Raw genomic sequence first — 15,141 nt, 5'->3', positions numbered from 1 at the left:
AGGGGGATTTCTAACAGCGTACTGTCTCATCTCTATATGTGACTATCATGGTCGAGGCCTGAGCTATTGCTCTTTCCTTTCTGTTTCAATTTGCAGCTCTTCTGCTTTGGCTCTTCCTGTGAATGAAGTCATACACGTGTCCACGCCAAGGTACTCACCCAGGGCAATCATCATTTTTGGAGATATTATTCTAGAGAAAAGTATAGAAAAGTTATGATCCTTTACAATTCTTAAAGTCACCAAAGGGGCTACTTTGCAAGGACTAAGTGAAAATAACACAAAGTCTGAAAGGTTCATGTTTTGCATCTATCACTCGATGTGAGGGGTGAATGGAAGGATACCATCATATCATATCATAGTTCAGGACTGTCAACGTTATGGAGGATGATGGATGCGTTTAGCTCTTCCTTTACCCTATAATCATTACCAAAGCTTTGAAAAATCCCAGTTTCTCCAGTTGCTATACTCACTGGCTCTTTGTAGAGATCAGATGGTTCCTATTTACTCAGTATGTATTTACTTACTAGTCAACAATAGCAAGAATTAGAATAAAAGCACACCAATTAAGATTATGTGCAGTACAGTAGTTTTAAGTGTGAAGATCATTCTAATATGCATCTGAAGCCCCAAACACGTCTGATTCTAAGCACTGTTCACAAAGACAATACATCTGTGCTTACAGAAGAGCAGGAGGAGGTCCTGATGTGAAAGCTTTAATAGTTCTATTTAATCCTGAATTATCTATCCTCTCTAGATTCCAGATGTGCTGTGCTGGCAAGCTTCCTGAACAGCCATCAGGGCTATAGGCAACACACAGAAGACACCACCTACATGCTAGATGTGGGCCTGTGAGAATCTACCCACGACTACCCCAGAACACATTGTACTGGCCTTCAAAAATGTTGCAGGAACTCTTTCATTAAGTGAAGTGAAGAAATTACCAAATACCTTAGTGTTTTCCGAGAAACATCAGGATTTTTGTGCCTTATTGTAAAAGTGTAACTCTGCATTATACAAACTAAACTGATTAAAAAATAAAGACATAAAAACAACAATAAAAAAACTGAATGTGGCGTTGCATACACTAATCAGAAAGGTGAGGCAAGAGTGTTGGAAGCCTGAAATATGCAACATGATAGTATCCCGAACATCCCAAGCAAGTGAATGAAGAAACTCACACAAGCAACAACACAACAACAACAGCAACAACTATAATACAACAAAACCACAGGAAACAACTTCAAAACTTCTCCAAAGCCTCCCCTAGAGTTTGTGTGCTTTTTGGTTCTGTGTAGGAACAGATGCATTGTGCTCTTGAGAGGCCCACATAATGGCTCAATTTAATTAATACCGGAAGTAACAAAGACATGGTTCACTAAAGTCCAATAAATCCTCCTTGTGAAGTATTAAAATTCTTTGTCATTATTTTAAATAACAGTGAAGTTATCTTCTAGATAAGAAATTAGCAATGATCAGATAATTTGTTCACAATCAACCCAAAGGTCTTCACCAACTTACTGTTTGAGAAACAACGCAAAATACGCAAACTTGGGTATAAGGAGGTAAACTTGGTCCTCTAAAATAGCATTGAATATTTTTTGAGCCACGAACTCCTGCTCCAGTAGAGGTAAGAGAGATGGATACCTGGAATAACAATACAGAGCTTCTGTCAGTAGACTGGACTTTCCCATGGTGACCAGTATTGAGTGTTGTTGAGTTTTTTTTGATTTATAATTTCATTCAATTTTAGCTAGAGAATATAATTTATATGACTTTATTATTTTAAATTTTATTGATGGTACTCTATGATCAAGAAGATGTTTTCTTTTGAGCAATGTTTGAGACATACTCAATACAAGTGTGCACTCTTTCATTGAGCAGAGTGACTGTCAAAGTCTATTTCATCTACTTGAATGGGTCTTTTGATCTCAAGGGCATCTTTCAGTATCTTAAAATTTTATTTCTAAAGCTTTTTGCTAATTAGGTTTTTAAAGGTTATATATAAGGTATACTATAAATCTTAATCTAGCTGAATTCACTTTGTATATATATCAGCTTAATTTGAGTATGATATAGAAATTTTGTTTCTACACAGCTATATTATTTTTTCTTCCTCTATACCATAATATTACTATTATATAACTATTAAAATATATAATTATATATATTACACATTGTGCTTATTACTCTATAAGTTCTGTATTTTAAGGAGGATGAAGGGACAAAGGACAACTGATGCACATTACAGAGTCCCTTCATGCTGGCTCTTTCGATCTGCTGTCATTTCCAAAGACTAATAGAGCTTTGTTCCCACTTATCTCATTTAAGCTTTTAATAATGCTATTAAGTACACATTATGTATGACACTGTATTCATAATTAGTTCAAGAAAGGAAAAGAAATATATAGCTCCACTGTCCTTTGCACAGTTATCTACTTTATGAAACTTTTTAAAATTGTTTTTCTCTTGTGAATTCTTATTATTCTCTGAAAGGTGTCACTTGTTTCATCCTGAAGAACTTTCTGTTTCCTGTGTTTGGAGCAATAGAATGAACTCTGTTTATAGTGGCCTTGCTTTTTTATTTAAATTTATTAAGATTTTAAGATTTACGTACTTATGTGTACTAGTGTTCTATTTGCATGTATGCCTGCATGATAAGATCCCATTATAGATGATTATGAGCTGTCATGTGGTTGCTGGGAATTGAACTCAGGACCTCTGGAAGAGCAGCCAGTGCTCTTAACCACTGAGCCATCTCTCCAGTCCTGTGGCCTTCATTTTTGCAACATGGTTTTGCTGGGAAAGATTCTTGATTGATTTATTGAGTGTGTCTTGAGTGAGTCTGAAGTCTTCTTGGCTTTCATTATTTAGGTTGAAAGTTCAGCTGTTCATCACACCCGAGTTGACTTGTTCATAATGAGACATTTTTCTTCTTGATGCTTGTAAGATTATTATATTTTTGTCTTTCAGTATTTTGATGATGCCACGAAGTGTTCATCTTTCTTGGAGCTCTCTGACGTTTTAGAAAATTTCTAATGGAGTTTATTAGCATTATCAAAATTTACTTGAATAATAACTAGATTTGTAGATATTAAAACATCGTAGTGGCAATATCTCATAACCAGCATTTGAAATTGAATGGACAGCTATGTTGCCCATCTTCATTTTGTTAAATAAAATCTATTTATCATTTACATCATAACATGATGACTACTTTGTCCAGAAACCAGTCCATTTTAGCAAATAACTTGAAAAATACATCTTCAATTATAATGGAAGACTGACATGCAGTGGTTGAGGGATCCCTGGTATAAACATTGATTAAAACCAAGAGCTTTTCTTTTTCTTCCAGAAACTACTCATTTTACACACTACAAAGAAATAATTAGTATTTTAGTGTTTCCCTATTTGACAATTGGAATGGCAGTTCCCAGAAATCCCCTTGTCACATAACCAAATTCAGCTCCTCCTCTGGAGGATAGAGACTCCCATGTGTTTAAACCACCTTGAGAAAACAGCCAGCACAATCTAATACATCATAGTTACTACATTTGCTGGCTTTCAGGCTTGTGTGACAGACTGTGGAAAGCTTAACAACAAACCAGCTTTTTGAAGTATTCCTTCAGAATGATTTACTTGCTATTACCAATTCTGTCCCAATTCTCAAAATTTCAGATGTTTTCTCCCAGCTATTCCCTACATGGTCCACACAGGGATAAAGGGAAGGACTGGGTGGTTGGACTTGCCTTCCAACAACTTCTGATTCCTTAAAAAAGTCAGCAGCTGATCACAGAGGCAGCATACCAAGCTCCCGATGATTAAGTGATTCTGGAACCTGAATTTTTCTAGTAATTTATTGATTTTCATTGACTGTTTCTGTTCAATTTATTTTACCATTCAGGATATGGAAGTCGGAGGAGGGTGGAACTAGAGGTGACAGCTACTGCCACTATCCTCTATGGATTTCTGATAGTCCAATGCCTGGGAAGACATGATCTACTGGTGTCAGAGCTCTGGCAAGTCTACGTAAACTCCATCTCTTTTAGGAGGCTTGAAGACATGGGGCCTAATGTTTGACTGGTAAGGATCCTGGAGCTCTCTAACAACAAGCCACCACTCTAGAAGCAGGAGATGCCTACAGCTAGATTTTTCTGCTTTATGGGTTTTTCTTTCTTCCACCCTTTCCCACCCCTTCTTCCATTTTAAACCCCTAACACTAGCTAGGAGAGAAAAAATGATAGAGGAAAGAAGGTGACATAATTGTTAGACTACTTTCTGCTCATTGGGGGCATCCAGTTCCTTGGGGCAAGTTTAATCTTTGCCATCAGGATATCTAATTTCTCCTTCTTCTTCTTCTTCTTCTTCTTCTTCTTCTTCTTCTTCTTCTTCTTCTTCTTCTTCTCCTCCTCCTCCTCCTCCTCCTCCTCCTCTTCTTCTTTTTCTTCTTCTTTTCCTCCTCTTCCTCCTCCTTTTCCTCCTCCTCCTCCTCCTCCTCTTCTTCTTCCTCTTCCTCCTCCTTCTCCTTCTTCTTCTTGCTGTTTCTTCTTTGCATGTAACCAACAGCAACCAACCAACAATTAATCAACAATCAACCAACAACCCATCAGCGGCCACAACTCTCAAGGCCCTGGCATTCATATACTGAAAAGTTCGCAGAATTCCAAATGTCACACAGCTGCAGAAACTGGCAAAATCATGCCCATGCTAGAGCATGAGGCAAATCATAGTCAGCTGCTATGGACAATCTGAAGCATCTCCATACCCTACGCCTGGGATTAAAATGAAAACATATTCTTACAATATTTCTGTGTTTTTTTTCAAAGAAACCAAAATTCCCAAACTGTCACTACAGCTGCTCTCCTCGCCAAATGCCTCTCCAGAGCTGCTTCACTCAGGAACAAGCCCTGTCTGGATGAGGATCCTCTTTCAGGGTACTTCTGCCTCTATTCAGAACTGCTGAAAGCAGGTTTGATAAGAACTCCCCGCTGCTAGCTCTTCTGTGGAAAGGTGGAAATCCTCACTTAGTTCCCAAGCTCACTGAAGTAGTTACCACATAGAGTTTAGTGTAGTATGGAACCTCTAATGTCTCGGCCTTTCAGGACTAGAATTTTCAAAAAGTTCTTTGATCAGTCTTCTCAACTTCAGTATGTTCTTTGATCAGTGTCTAGAAATTTTAAGTGCTTGTCCTTGTGACTTTCAGCCATGTAATAGATAATCTTCCTCTCTACATTCAAACAATGCTTTCCCATCTGTTTGGATTATTTTTTTTTAATAGCTTCAGTGAACTCAAATTATTCTCAGGTCTTTCTGCTGGCTCCTGTCTTTCTCCAAACATAGCTCACTCGTGTGATAGAATTTGCTTCAGTTAATTTACTAACAATGATAAGATCTGCATAGTCCTTACGTTGCACTGTAGTTCACCGTTCCCTGTGCAAAAGTCTTTCATTAGCACTCCAGTGATTCAAATCATTCTAGATAAATTTTGTCTTTGTATAAATAAAGATAAATTTTATCTTTATGTAAAATCGTTTTGAAACATTTCCTATATACATTAACAAACATCACAAAATATTTTATACTTGGGGATATTTATACTTTTATATTTTATAGAGGAAGCAAATTATTTTCTCAGTTAAACCATGGTATTTTAACACATTCTCATTGTTAACTTCTGTTCTATCTTAATATTATGATTATTATAATAGTAAAGAAAGAGCTCACTTACTTGGTTGTACAGCCTTCAAACATTCCAGTTTTGATGAAATAGGGGCAAACGATGGTGCTTTTTATTTTAGTTTTCCTTACCATAGTTAACTCAAGGAAGAGAGACTCAGCAAAGCCAAAGGCTGCAAATTTGCTTGAAGAATAATCTGAAATAAAGTGAAGGGCCACTAGTGATATAGCTTGGAAAATTCTCATAATTATTTATTTAAAAAAATCTCCTTTCTTTCACCCCCTCCCCCCCCACCCCGGCTTGTCCTTGAGGACAGAGTATATCCACCCAGTGTGTCCAAGAAAAAAATCACTGAAATTATTATCTTAATGAAAGAATACCAATGAGCAAAGAGACACACACACACACACACACACACACACACACACACACACACTATTTTATGTGTTTTTTTCAAAAGGAGGGTACATTTCCCAGTCTGTAATTGGGGGTGATTCTCCTGGGTTGAATGTTGTAAGATTTCCTTTAGAGCAGAAAGAGCCCCTCTGCATTCTGGAAGGGCCCACTTTCTGGGGGATAAAAGAAAGTATAGCGAATGGAAATAGTCACCTGATAGTCCATTAACACCAACGAGTCCTGCTATGCTTGAAATACAGACTAGGTGACCATGGTTAGCTTTAATCATGGCAGGAAGGAAGGCCTTACAAGTCTAGGAGATATAAACACATTGTGCTATTAATTGATTAATTAGTTACTTTCATTACTCTGCAAGCATTTGATGAGTTTATTAATCCATTTAGTGAATTTCTATTTAATGCTCATGGTGTGTTAAATTCTAAGGTAGCACAAAAGTAGAACGTATACAGCCACGTTGAGTTTACTATGTGCTCAGATTTAAGAAACAGTGAATACTTTTTTTGTCCTTTGAAATCAAGTTTACTAATTTAACCAGAGCTTTTTACATTCATTGGCTTGCTATCATTGTAGAAACTTTTAAAAGTGCTCCCAGTTCTTTATATACTTTTGACAATGTGCATAAAAATCAGTCACACTTACATTCCAGACTTTACTATCAACTTTACTATCAGTTCGGTTTTCCTTCACTTTCAAGACTTAGCAGAATTGGAAGAAATTGCCAGAGGAAGACGGATTTAATGCAAACTCTGTGTCGCATAGTAAGAAGGGCGCTTTAATATTGTCTACCCTGACTAACATATTTGGTATGTTTTGGTAAACTTGATTCATTTTTCTGTAAGCAACATCATAAGTTCCCACGCCACAAATGCCTCATTTTTTCTTTCACTCCTGCTCCTTACATACTCAGGGAAGTTTCACAGTATTTACTGATCCCCAGTAATAGGCTCTTTTTTCCCTCTAAACCTTGTTCATAAGCAATTTGGAAAAATTGTAGAAATAGGGCAGAGATAATGACGTAACTTGTAGTATATCAGAATGTTTTCTTTAAAAATTCTTTAAATTTATTTATTTATCCATTTATTTATTTGTATTTGTTTGTTTGTATGTGTCTCCATGTATCCACCTTTTACTTTCCATTACTGGGATAAGCATAATCAATAAAAACAACATGCTGTATTTCCCTTTCCAGCTCCCCTGAGGGTCAATATTAGGTAAAATATCAGGGATATCATTTCTGCACTCCTTTCCTCATTACTGTCTAAGTCCAAGTTCCTCATGTCACCATTTTGTCAGCTCTGACATTCTACTGGCTCAGAAGATGAGTTCAGTTAAAGCCTGGCATCATCTGTCCTATCATTCATTACTGTTTTTAGGAGGTATATAATTTGACAGTGTCATATTTTCACAGTGGAGTTTTTGAGAGGCTGCACAGATGTTCTTGCCTAAGAGAGAGGCAGGCCACTGGACCAAAAACAGCATCTTACCTTCATTTTGTTTCATCAACCTTGTTCTATGGCTGCTATGTTAATGCCTGAGTTTCTGCTTCGTTGATGACAATTGTATTCTTCTGTCATTTCATGCTCATATACAATGTCAATAAAGGATCTCTGTTCCTTGTGGTTATGGGATCTCTCTTTAAATAATAGACATCTTGTCATGACTGCGTGCTGGTTTGTAGTGGTTGGATCTGTTTATTGTCTTTCAGCTCAAAAGCTTGAAGGTTCTAACTGAATTCTATAGGCATTTTCTATGTTATCACCCGTTAGACTTTGAATGTGAAATGCAGGGTCTAGAAGCTTAGGTAGAGCTTCCACTATGATACCAGTTTTGTATCTGAGAGCTTGTTGATGGTGTGAGTCAGTGCCACTTTGTTATGGAACTACAGGCACTGAGGCAGAGAAAGCTCCTAGGTGTGAGTGAGAGACTGTTGATGTCTGTAACCGTCTGCCAAACAGCCAAATACTTCTGGGACAAAGTGTCCAAGAACATCTGTAAGCCACTCACAAAGGTCTAACTGTTTTCAGAGTTTTGCTTTGTGCTGGGGTTGGATTTGTTGCTAGTTTTTTATATTTTCAGTTGAAGACAAAATTGGCTGGATATTTACAGGAGCACTCATCTCTTATCCAGAGAGGATGCATTTTAAGACTTTTGTTAATGCTGAAGCCTTGGTGAATATTAAATTGTATATGTGGGATGTATTATCCTATGTTTATCTACATGCTTATGATAAAACTTAATTTATAAACTAAGCAATTGGACAAACAGTGACTAGTAATAAGCTAGAACAAGTATAATAAGCTTGGTTGGCATTTCTGTGGGTTCTGGGGATCAGAACTCTGGTTTTCACACTTGGGAAGCACTTTTACCCACTGAGCCATCTCCTCCACCCATGAAGTATTTTTAATAACAGAGTAATTAATAAGAGATTACACTGGGTATAGGTTGTTATTATCTATATTAAAATAGCTATGTAAACAAATCATAATTGTTCTATAAAAAGCTTTACCTCTTTTCCTCAAATTTTTTATATGTAGGTTGTGATGTAAAGAATCATTAACTTCACTTGATTTTATTTTATTGCAGTTATTTAAAGCTTTTGTTTTCTCTGTGGAAAACGTATTGAAAGATCTTCCTGAGTGTTTCCACACCCATTTACAGGTGTGAAAAATTATTTCTATTGTCATGGAATATCTATTCATTTAAATCAAAAGTGATGTTTTTACTACCAAAACAAAAGTTGGTAGTGTTGACCGTCTTTTCGAAATACATATGTGGATTATCTCTTACAAGTTTTTAGTTTACCTCTTTGACAACCTTTTAGCATCATCAGAGATTATATTGATGCATAGATGGTGTCAGCTTTAATGTCTTGAAGTTTTGGGAGTTGCATTAGTTGGGTAACAATATGAGAATTTTATCCATAATATTTTAAAAGAAGTAAAAATTTATAGTATAACAGGGCCCCAGATCTTAGTAGGCCTTCCGATCTTAGCACAACTGACACCATCATAGAAATACCATTCAGACCATAAAACTTTTAAAGTGAACTCTTAATTGAGATGTTGAATTAAATGATTAAATGTTCATCTTCTAAGAGAATAAGATTAGTTAATTTGTTAATATATTGAAGGATTAAAAATGGTATCCTCATAGAAGCAGGGGAGGGGGAAAGGGATAGGGTGTTTCTGGAGGGGAAATCAGGAAAGGGGATAACATTTGAAATGTAAATAAAGAAAATATCCAATGAAAGAAAAGAAAAAATGGTATCTTATAGTTATACTGAATTACAGTTAACTCAAACTAGTGGCTATGAAGAAGTATACTCTGGACCAGTCTTGGAGGAATGTTAGTTCCCAGACTCCAATAGATACCAAAATTCAAGGTCATAGTGGTCCCTTATACAGCATGATACAGTATTTGTGTATAATTTATGAACTTTCTTTTGCAAATTTTAAGTCATGTCTGTTACTTATAACATATAATTCAATGTTAGTGCTATCAATATATTATGTTTTATACTGTATTGTTAAAGGAATAATAGCAAGAAAGTGTTTATACATGTTCTCTCCAGATGCAACATCATTTTCCAAATATTTTCAGTTAGTGCTTGATTGAATTTATAGGAATGAAGGAAAGGCTATAAAGGGCTAGTGAGGGCTATTTAATATAAATACTGTTTTATTTTCTGATGAGTATATTGATAGGTGTATGGGAAAGCACTTTCTCTTTATTTTTGACTTATTTTTTCAAAAATTATTGCATATACTAATTTTATATAAGGACAGTTTTTGGATGAGTTTGAAATCTTGGTTTATTTATAATCCTATACTCCTCTACTTAAGAAGCTGCAAGAACATGCAAGCTAGAGACAAATTCTTTGTGAATTCTTTGTGTAGTATTACTAGAATCCAGTGAAAAATATTTGTGGGCAATAAGGGAAGGCAGTTTTTCACAGACTTGGAAGCTTAACATTTTGGAGAAAAGACATCTTTCACTAGAAGTGATATAGGCACAGTGTTTAGATCTATCTATGGTGAGGTTAGCCATCAAGCTTTGGAGCAGGTGAATCCAATGCAAGAAAGCAATATATGAATTTTGAATCGCTCAGATTTTACAAATGAATGATGATTCTCTCTGTAGTTTCTGGATGGCCGTGGATGACCTGGTTTTATTGGTTGCTCAGAATAATGCCTAAATTTGCTGACATATACCACAATGGCTTATGTGTGTTTATTGAATTCTTGTACTATTAATTGTGTGAACCATTAAAGCTATTGCCTTAGACATGATAGAAAAGTACAGGCTCAATGACGACAGGAAGCCAGAAGGATGAGAGTTAGAAGGAAGAATTTTTTTAGAGAACACAGCTCATGCCAAGACCCTCTGAGGAAGGTTTGACATAATAGGGTTTAGTGAGGATGTCTGGAATAAATTGAACATGAGTAAGAGTAGGGAAGGAGAGAGTTTGGAGATAGATAAGAGAGGCTATTTCCATGTCATGATAAGGTTTACAAGCTATGCTATGATATTTTTGGGACTCTCTAAATGAGGACTGTTTGATTCTTACATCGAATGAGATTGTTTGATTAATTCAGTGTAAATATCATCTTGCTTCCATATGAAGATAAGTTAGAAGGCATCAGGGTTAAAGATGGAAATCCATGATAAACTGTCAGTAAGTGAAAGAGATGGCTTGAACAGCCGGCATCAAGGGTGGAGGGTCGTGCACTTGGGCATAACTTGTATGGCAGGCAGGACAGTGTTTTTAAAAAAGGAGGGAATCAGGGTGATTTCTATGTGTATGATATGATTAGTAGTGTGTAGTTCCTAGACCCATCTACCAATATAAATGACATTTACCATCATCCAAGAAAACAATTTTAAGATGAAATGAACAGGGAAGGAAAGTAAGAGCTTGTTTATGTTTATGGAAGACCTAAAGTACGCAAGCACTGTGTTAACTGTTCTATTAGTATTGACCAAATAAATTTGTGGGCTCCAGTGTGGTTTCACATCAGTTTCTGGTGACCCAGGATGAAGACAACGGTGTGAAGACGATAAAGATTGCAAAATATTTGAGTTGCAGCGAGTAGGAATTGGGAGATTTGAAACAAATCAATACCAAGGTCTTTCAGAGACAAAGCATTGATGTTCTGCTACTCTTTGACAGTCTCCATATTACCTATGGCCCTGGCTGAAGTCACTTGGATATCCCACACCCTGCACTCATCACTAGTGATTATTATTATTTTTTTAAATCACAAGTGTAGTCCCTTCCAGTGGAAGGAATTTTGGTGGTCCTAGCTTCCTTCAGTCTCTTACCCACTCTGTAGAGTGGCACTGTTCAAAGCCTTAGCCTCTAGGCATTGGTGGCTAATTAAATGTACTCTAATTGTTACATATCGTATATTATTATTAAAGGGCATAAAATAAGAATTTAGCTCTTTATTCCCATCAATTATGGCTTGAATGATTAGCTAATTAGGAAGCAGAGAGAAAACATTTTCATTGTCAAAGGTGGTTAGAGATGTCCCTGAGAATTTGGGGTAGGGCAAAAGCAGGAAAAGCTAATCTAGGCTAGGTAGAGCAAAGCCTGGTGAGGATGAGACACACTTGAGCTGTCAATAGAAAACAGACAAATGCGGTATGTCTCGGCAAATAACTGAACAATTGCTTCTGGAAACGCAGAGAATTCTGACTCTCATTAATAAACACAAGGAAAATCTTACCCAGAAGTGAGAGATGGCGTTGACAAGAAATGATTTTTCCACCAAGTGATCTGGAGTATCGAGGAATGACTTTCCTGTTACAATACCTGCATTATTAATAAGAATGGTGACATCACCGACTTCTTCTCTAACCTAGCCAGAGAGGAGAGAGACATGGCATAGATTGAAATATTGAATTTTTGACATTTATTTTCCTAAGTCACATTTCCCCTTTGTTTTACTCAAGTGTAGTTGTGGAGTGCATAGTGTGTCAATGACAGTTAAAGGTAGTGCCAAGATTAAATTGCCTACTGATGCCTAGCAATATTTCCTTGTGTAAGGAGACTCTATGATGTTCTGACTACTATGAAATCACTTAGCAATATGCCCTTCAGAACACATCTCCACTGTTCAACCATACTTGCCTATTATTTCCTTAAAAGTATTTAATTTGCTCTTGTCTCTTCATGAAGAAATTCATCAATTTAAAAGTAATCCTAGGAAACGTTTTGAAAGAAACATTTCAATTTGGAGATTTTGCTTAAAGAACATGATGATTTCTTCTTGAGGACAACCAAGGACAGAGCAGCAGCTTATATGGTTTTGAGCAGCTCTTGGATTCCTCTGATGAACAACTTGAAAGGAGGTTCCTCATGTCTGGTACTGGAGTTTTCATCAGAGATGCTATGTTGCTGGGAGCATTGTCAGCCCAAGTAACTTCATTTAAACTATATATACTTAGATACACTTCTTTGCATTATTTATAATATTAGATAAATAAAAATAATGATTTTTAGGCTTTCCCAAACATCCTTTGTGTTATTTTTTCCCTTTCTCTATCCCACTCCTTTGGTATTGATCTTCCATCACTGCAGCCAAGTTAAGTCATTGCCGATTTTGACCATTTCCTTCTTAATATCACTTGTATATTCTTGGTGAAGACACAGTGCACCTTGTACACAACCCCCAGAAAGATCACCTGCCCAAGGACCAACTTGCATAGTACTGGAAAGCACTTTGAAAACTGCCAAGGGAGGGAGCAGCCAATAGTAAGTTCTAGCCTGTTGTGATACCTATAAGCCACAACAATGGACCATTAGGGCAAAATATCCCTCAGGGTATTATAATAATGCCACTCACATCTTGTCAGTAACCAAAAACTGTCTAATTGGATATAAGGCCCACTTAACAGGAAGAAAATCATTCCTGGTACTGGAAACCTAGCCAATTACAGGGGCTGTTGAGATCACGGATCTTAGAAGATAATCCACTACTTCTACTTTATTAAGCCAGTGTAATACCCAATGGCATTTTAAACGTTTATCCTTACATTCACAGGTAAATGTAGTTCTCTTCTCTCATCAAAGAAACTTCTTTTTGCAACAGATGGAGACCATTACAGAAAACATAACTAGTCAAAATACAGAGAACTTCTGATTGTAGGGTGCCCAGCTCCAATTGGTATTTTACAATATACCTCTTACACTTATGACCCAGGGACCATTGAAGAAGAGAGAACAGAAAAATCATAAGAGTCAGAGGACCAGATAATCTGATATGAGATTGTGTCTCCTAGAAATAACAAGGAATCTTCACCCATAAAATATCTTAGCAATATGAAAGCCCGCATAAGACCCGAGCAAGGACAACACAAAGAGGTATACTAACAGGGAAGGGGGATATCTCATGGGGCCCCACTTCTTAACAAAGACAACTAAGAGATGCTAAGAGAGGGAGAAACAGTCTTCCCTAGGAATCAGGGCATTAATTGGTTGTTTTGGTGTGTGTGTGTGTGCGCGCGCGCGCGTGCGCGCGCGAGTGTGTGTGTGAAAAACATTGAAAGAAAGAGAGCATGAATTTGAAAGGAAGCAAGGAAAGGGAATGGGAAATAATATAATTATATTTAACTTCAAGAAAGAGAAAACTCACAAAACGAGTGAAAATTCTTACTGTGGTTATATGACATTACAAAAACATACCGTTCAGGTGTCCAGTTGGATGAATTTAAATTCATATACCCATGTAACGTTGTGTCAAAGAATATAAAACAAATTTCTAAGACCCTCCCCCCACAGCGTTTTACACATCTCCCTTCTTGTAAGGTATATTTTAGATCTGGAAAGTTCCCTCGACGTTTGGTGTTCAGTTTGGTGCTTTTGGGACCTAGTACCTAGTGGGAAGTTTCAGTCATTGGAAGAATTTTCAGTGGGGACTGTGAGAGGTAGCACTGCTCTCTTCCACTCCTGGCCATGTGATAAGCAGGCAGGTTGCCATGCCCTGTGCCCTCTGTGGTGAAGTAAGTGCTGCTCTCTCCTGTTTGGCTTCAATGATACATGTTACCATGTCCTGAAAACATCAGCCATAATAAACCTGTTCTTTTGGTTAAAAAAATAATTTCCAAAAGGAGATGGCCTGCTATATAAGGGTAATACCCCCTTCTCTGTTCCTCCTCTTCTCTTTTCTTCTCTCCCTTTCTTCCCATCTTCTTCCATCCTTCCCTTTCTTTCATTTTTGGTAATAGAGGCTGAACCCTGCTTGCATGTTAGGCAAGCAACCTACTACCAATATGTTTTACTAGCCCTCTTCTTTGCTTCAAGGCTTCAGGAAGTTGGTTAGATGCTTAGACAGGTGTTGCTCTTGTTCTGTAGCCCAGACAGGACTTGAGCTTGGGGTCTTCTCACTTTAGCTTCCTGGGTTGTTGGGAAAAGAGCTGGCCCCAGCATGGCCTGTCTCCTGACTTGCATCTCTATTGCTCTGGTGTTCTTTCCTGCTGGTCTTTAGTGCCAGCAAAGTGAAGAAATTCTTTGCCTGTGTGTCTCAGAGCATATTTCTTTTTGCAGCCATTAGATTTGCTATGAGGATGTGGATACTTGATGGCTAATTTCTATAGTTATCAATTCCCTGATTCCTATTTGGCTAGAGTAAGTCATGCTTGGAATAAAGACATCCAAAACAATGATGTATTTGTTCCAGTTCCCCCAATTTCTGTTACCCTGTATACTCTGCCAAAAAGACTAGTTCTAATCTCAATATCATCTTCCAGTAGGATTTTTACAAGCTTAACAGCTATCTCATCTCTTCCTTCTCACATGGCCCACTCCTCTTGCTTGCATAACTCACTAAACATCAGGATTTCTGTTTGGAGTAAAGCATACTCCAGGAATACTAGGTAAAGTGTGTCTCTCTCTCCTGCCATTTTGTCTCGGATTGTATTTCTATAGGTCACAGTGATTAAGCTCATGCTGGGGCAGAGTAGTGAACAGGTTAAACAATGACCTGAAAACGTTACAGACACACACACACACACACACACACACACACACACACACACACACACACACA

At 37.2% G+C, this 15,141-nt stretch overlaps 1 protein-coding gene across 1 annotated transcript in view; it reads right to left on the bottom strand.

The window, feature by feature from the left end:
* Positions 1 to 63: 63 nt before the first annotated feature.
* Sdr16c5 (short chain dehydrogenase/reductase family 16C member 5) overlaps positions 64 to 15,141 on the bottom strand; it is an 18,518-nt gene continuing 3,440 nt past the window's right edge. Inside the window, exons 2-6 of the mRNA XM_028770502.1 lie at positions 11,821 to 11,952; positions 6,284 to 6,383; positions 5,726 to 5,870; positions 1,519 to 1,644; positions 64 to 190 (exon numbers count right to left, since the gene is read on the bottom strand). Coding sequence (XP_028626335.1) covers positions 64 to 190; positions 1,519 to 1,644; positions 5,726 to 5,870; positions 6,284 to 6,383; positions 11,821 to 11,952 — 630 coding nt within the window. The remainder of the gene's footprint in view (positions 191 to 1,518; positions 1,645 to 5,725; positions 5,871 to 6,283; positions 6,384 to 11,820; positions 11,953 to 15,141) is intronic.

Source organism: Grammomys surdaster, unplaced genomic scaffold (genome assembly GCF_004785775.1).
Source record: "Grammomys surdaster isolate TR1022 unplaced genomic scaffold, NIH_TR_1.0 64, whole genome shotgun sequence".
Classification (NCBI taxonomy): Eukaryota; Metazoa; Chordata; class Mammalia; order Rodentia; family Muridae; genus Grammomys; species Grammomys surdaster.
The sequence above is the reverse complement of the archived record's forward strand: the minus strand, read 5'-3'. Positions and strand labels throughout refer to the sequence as shown.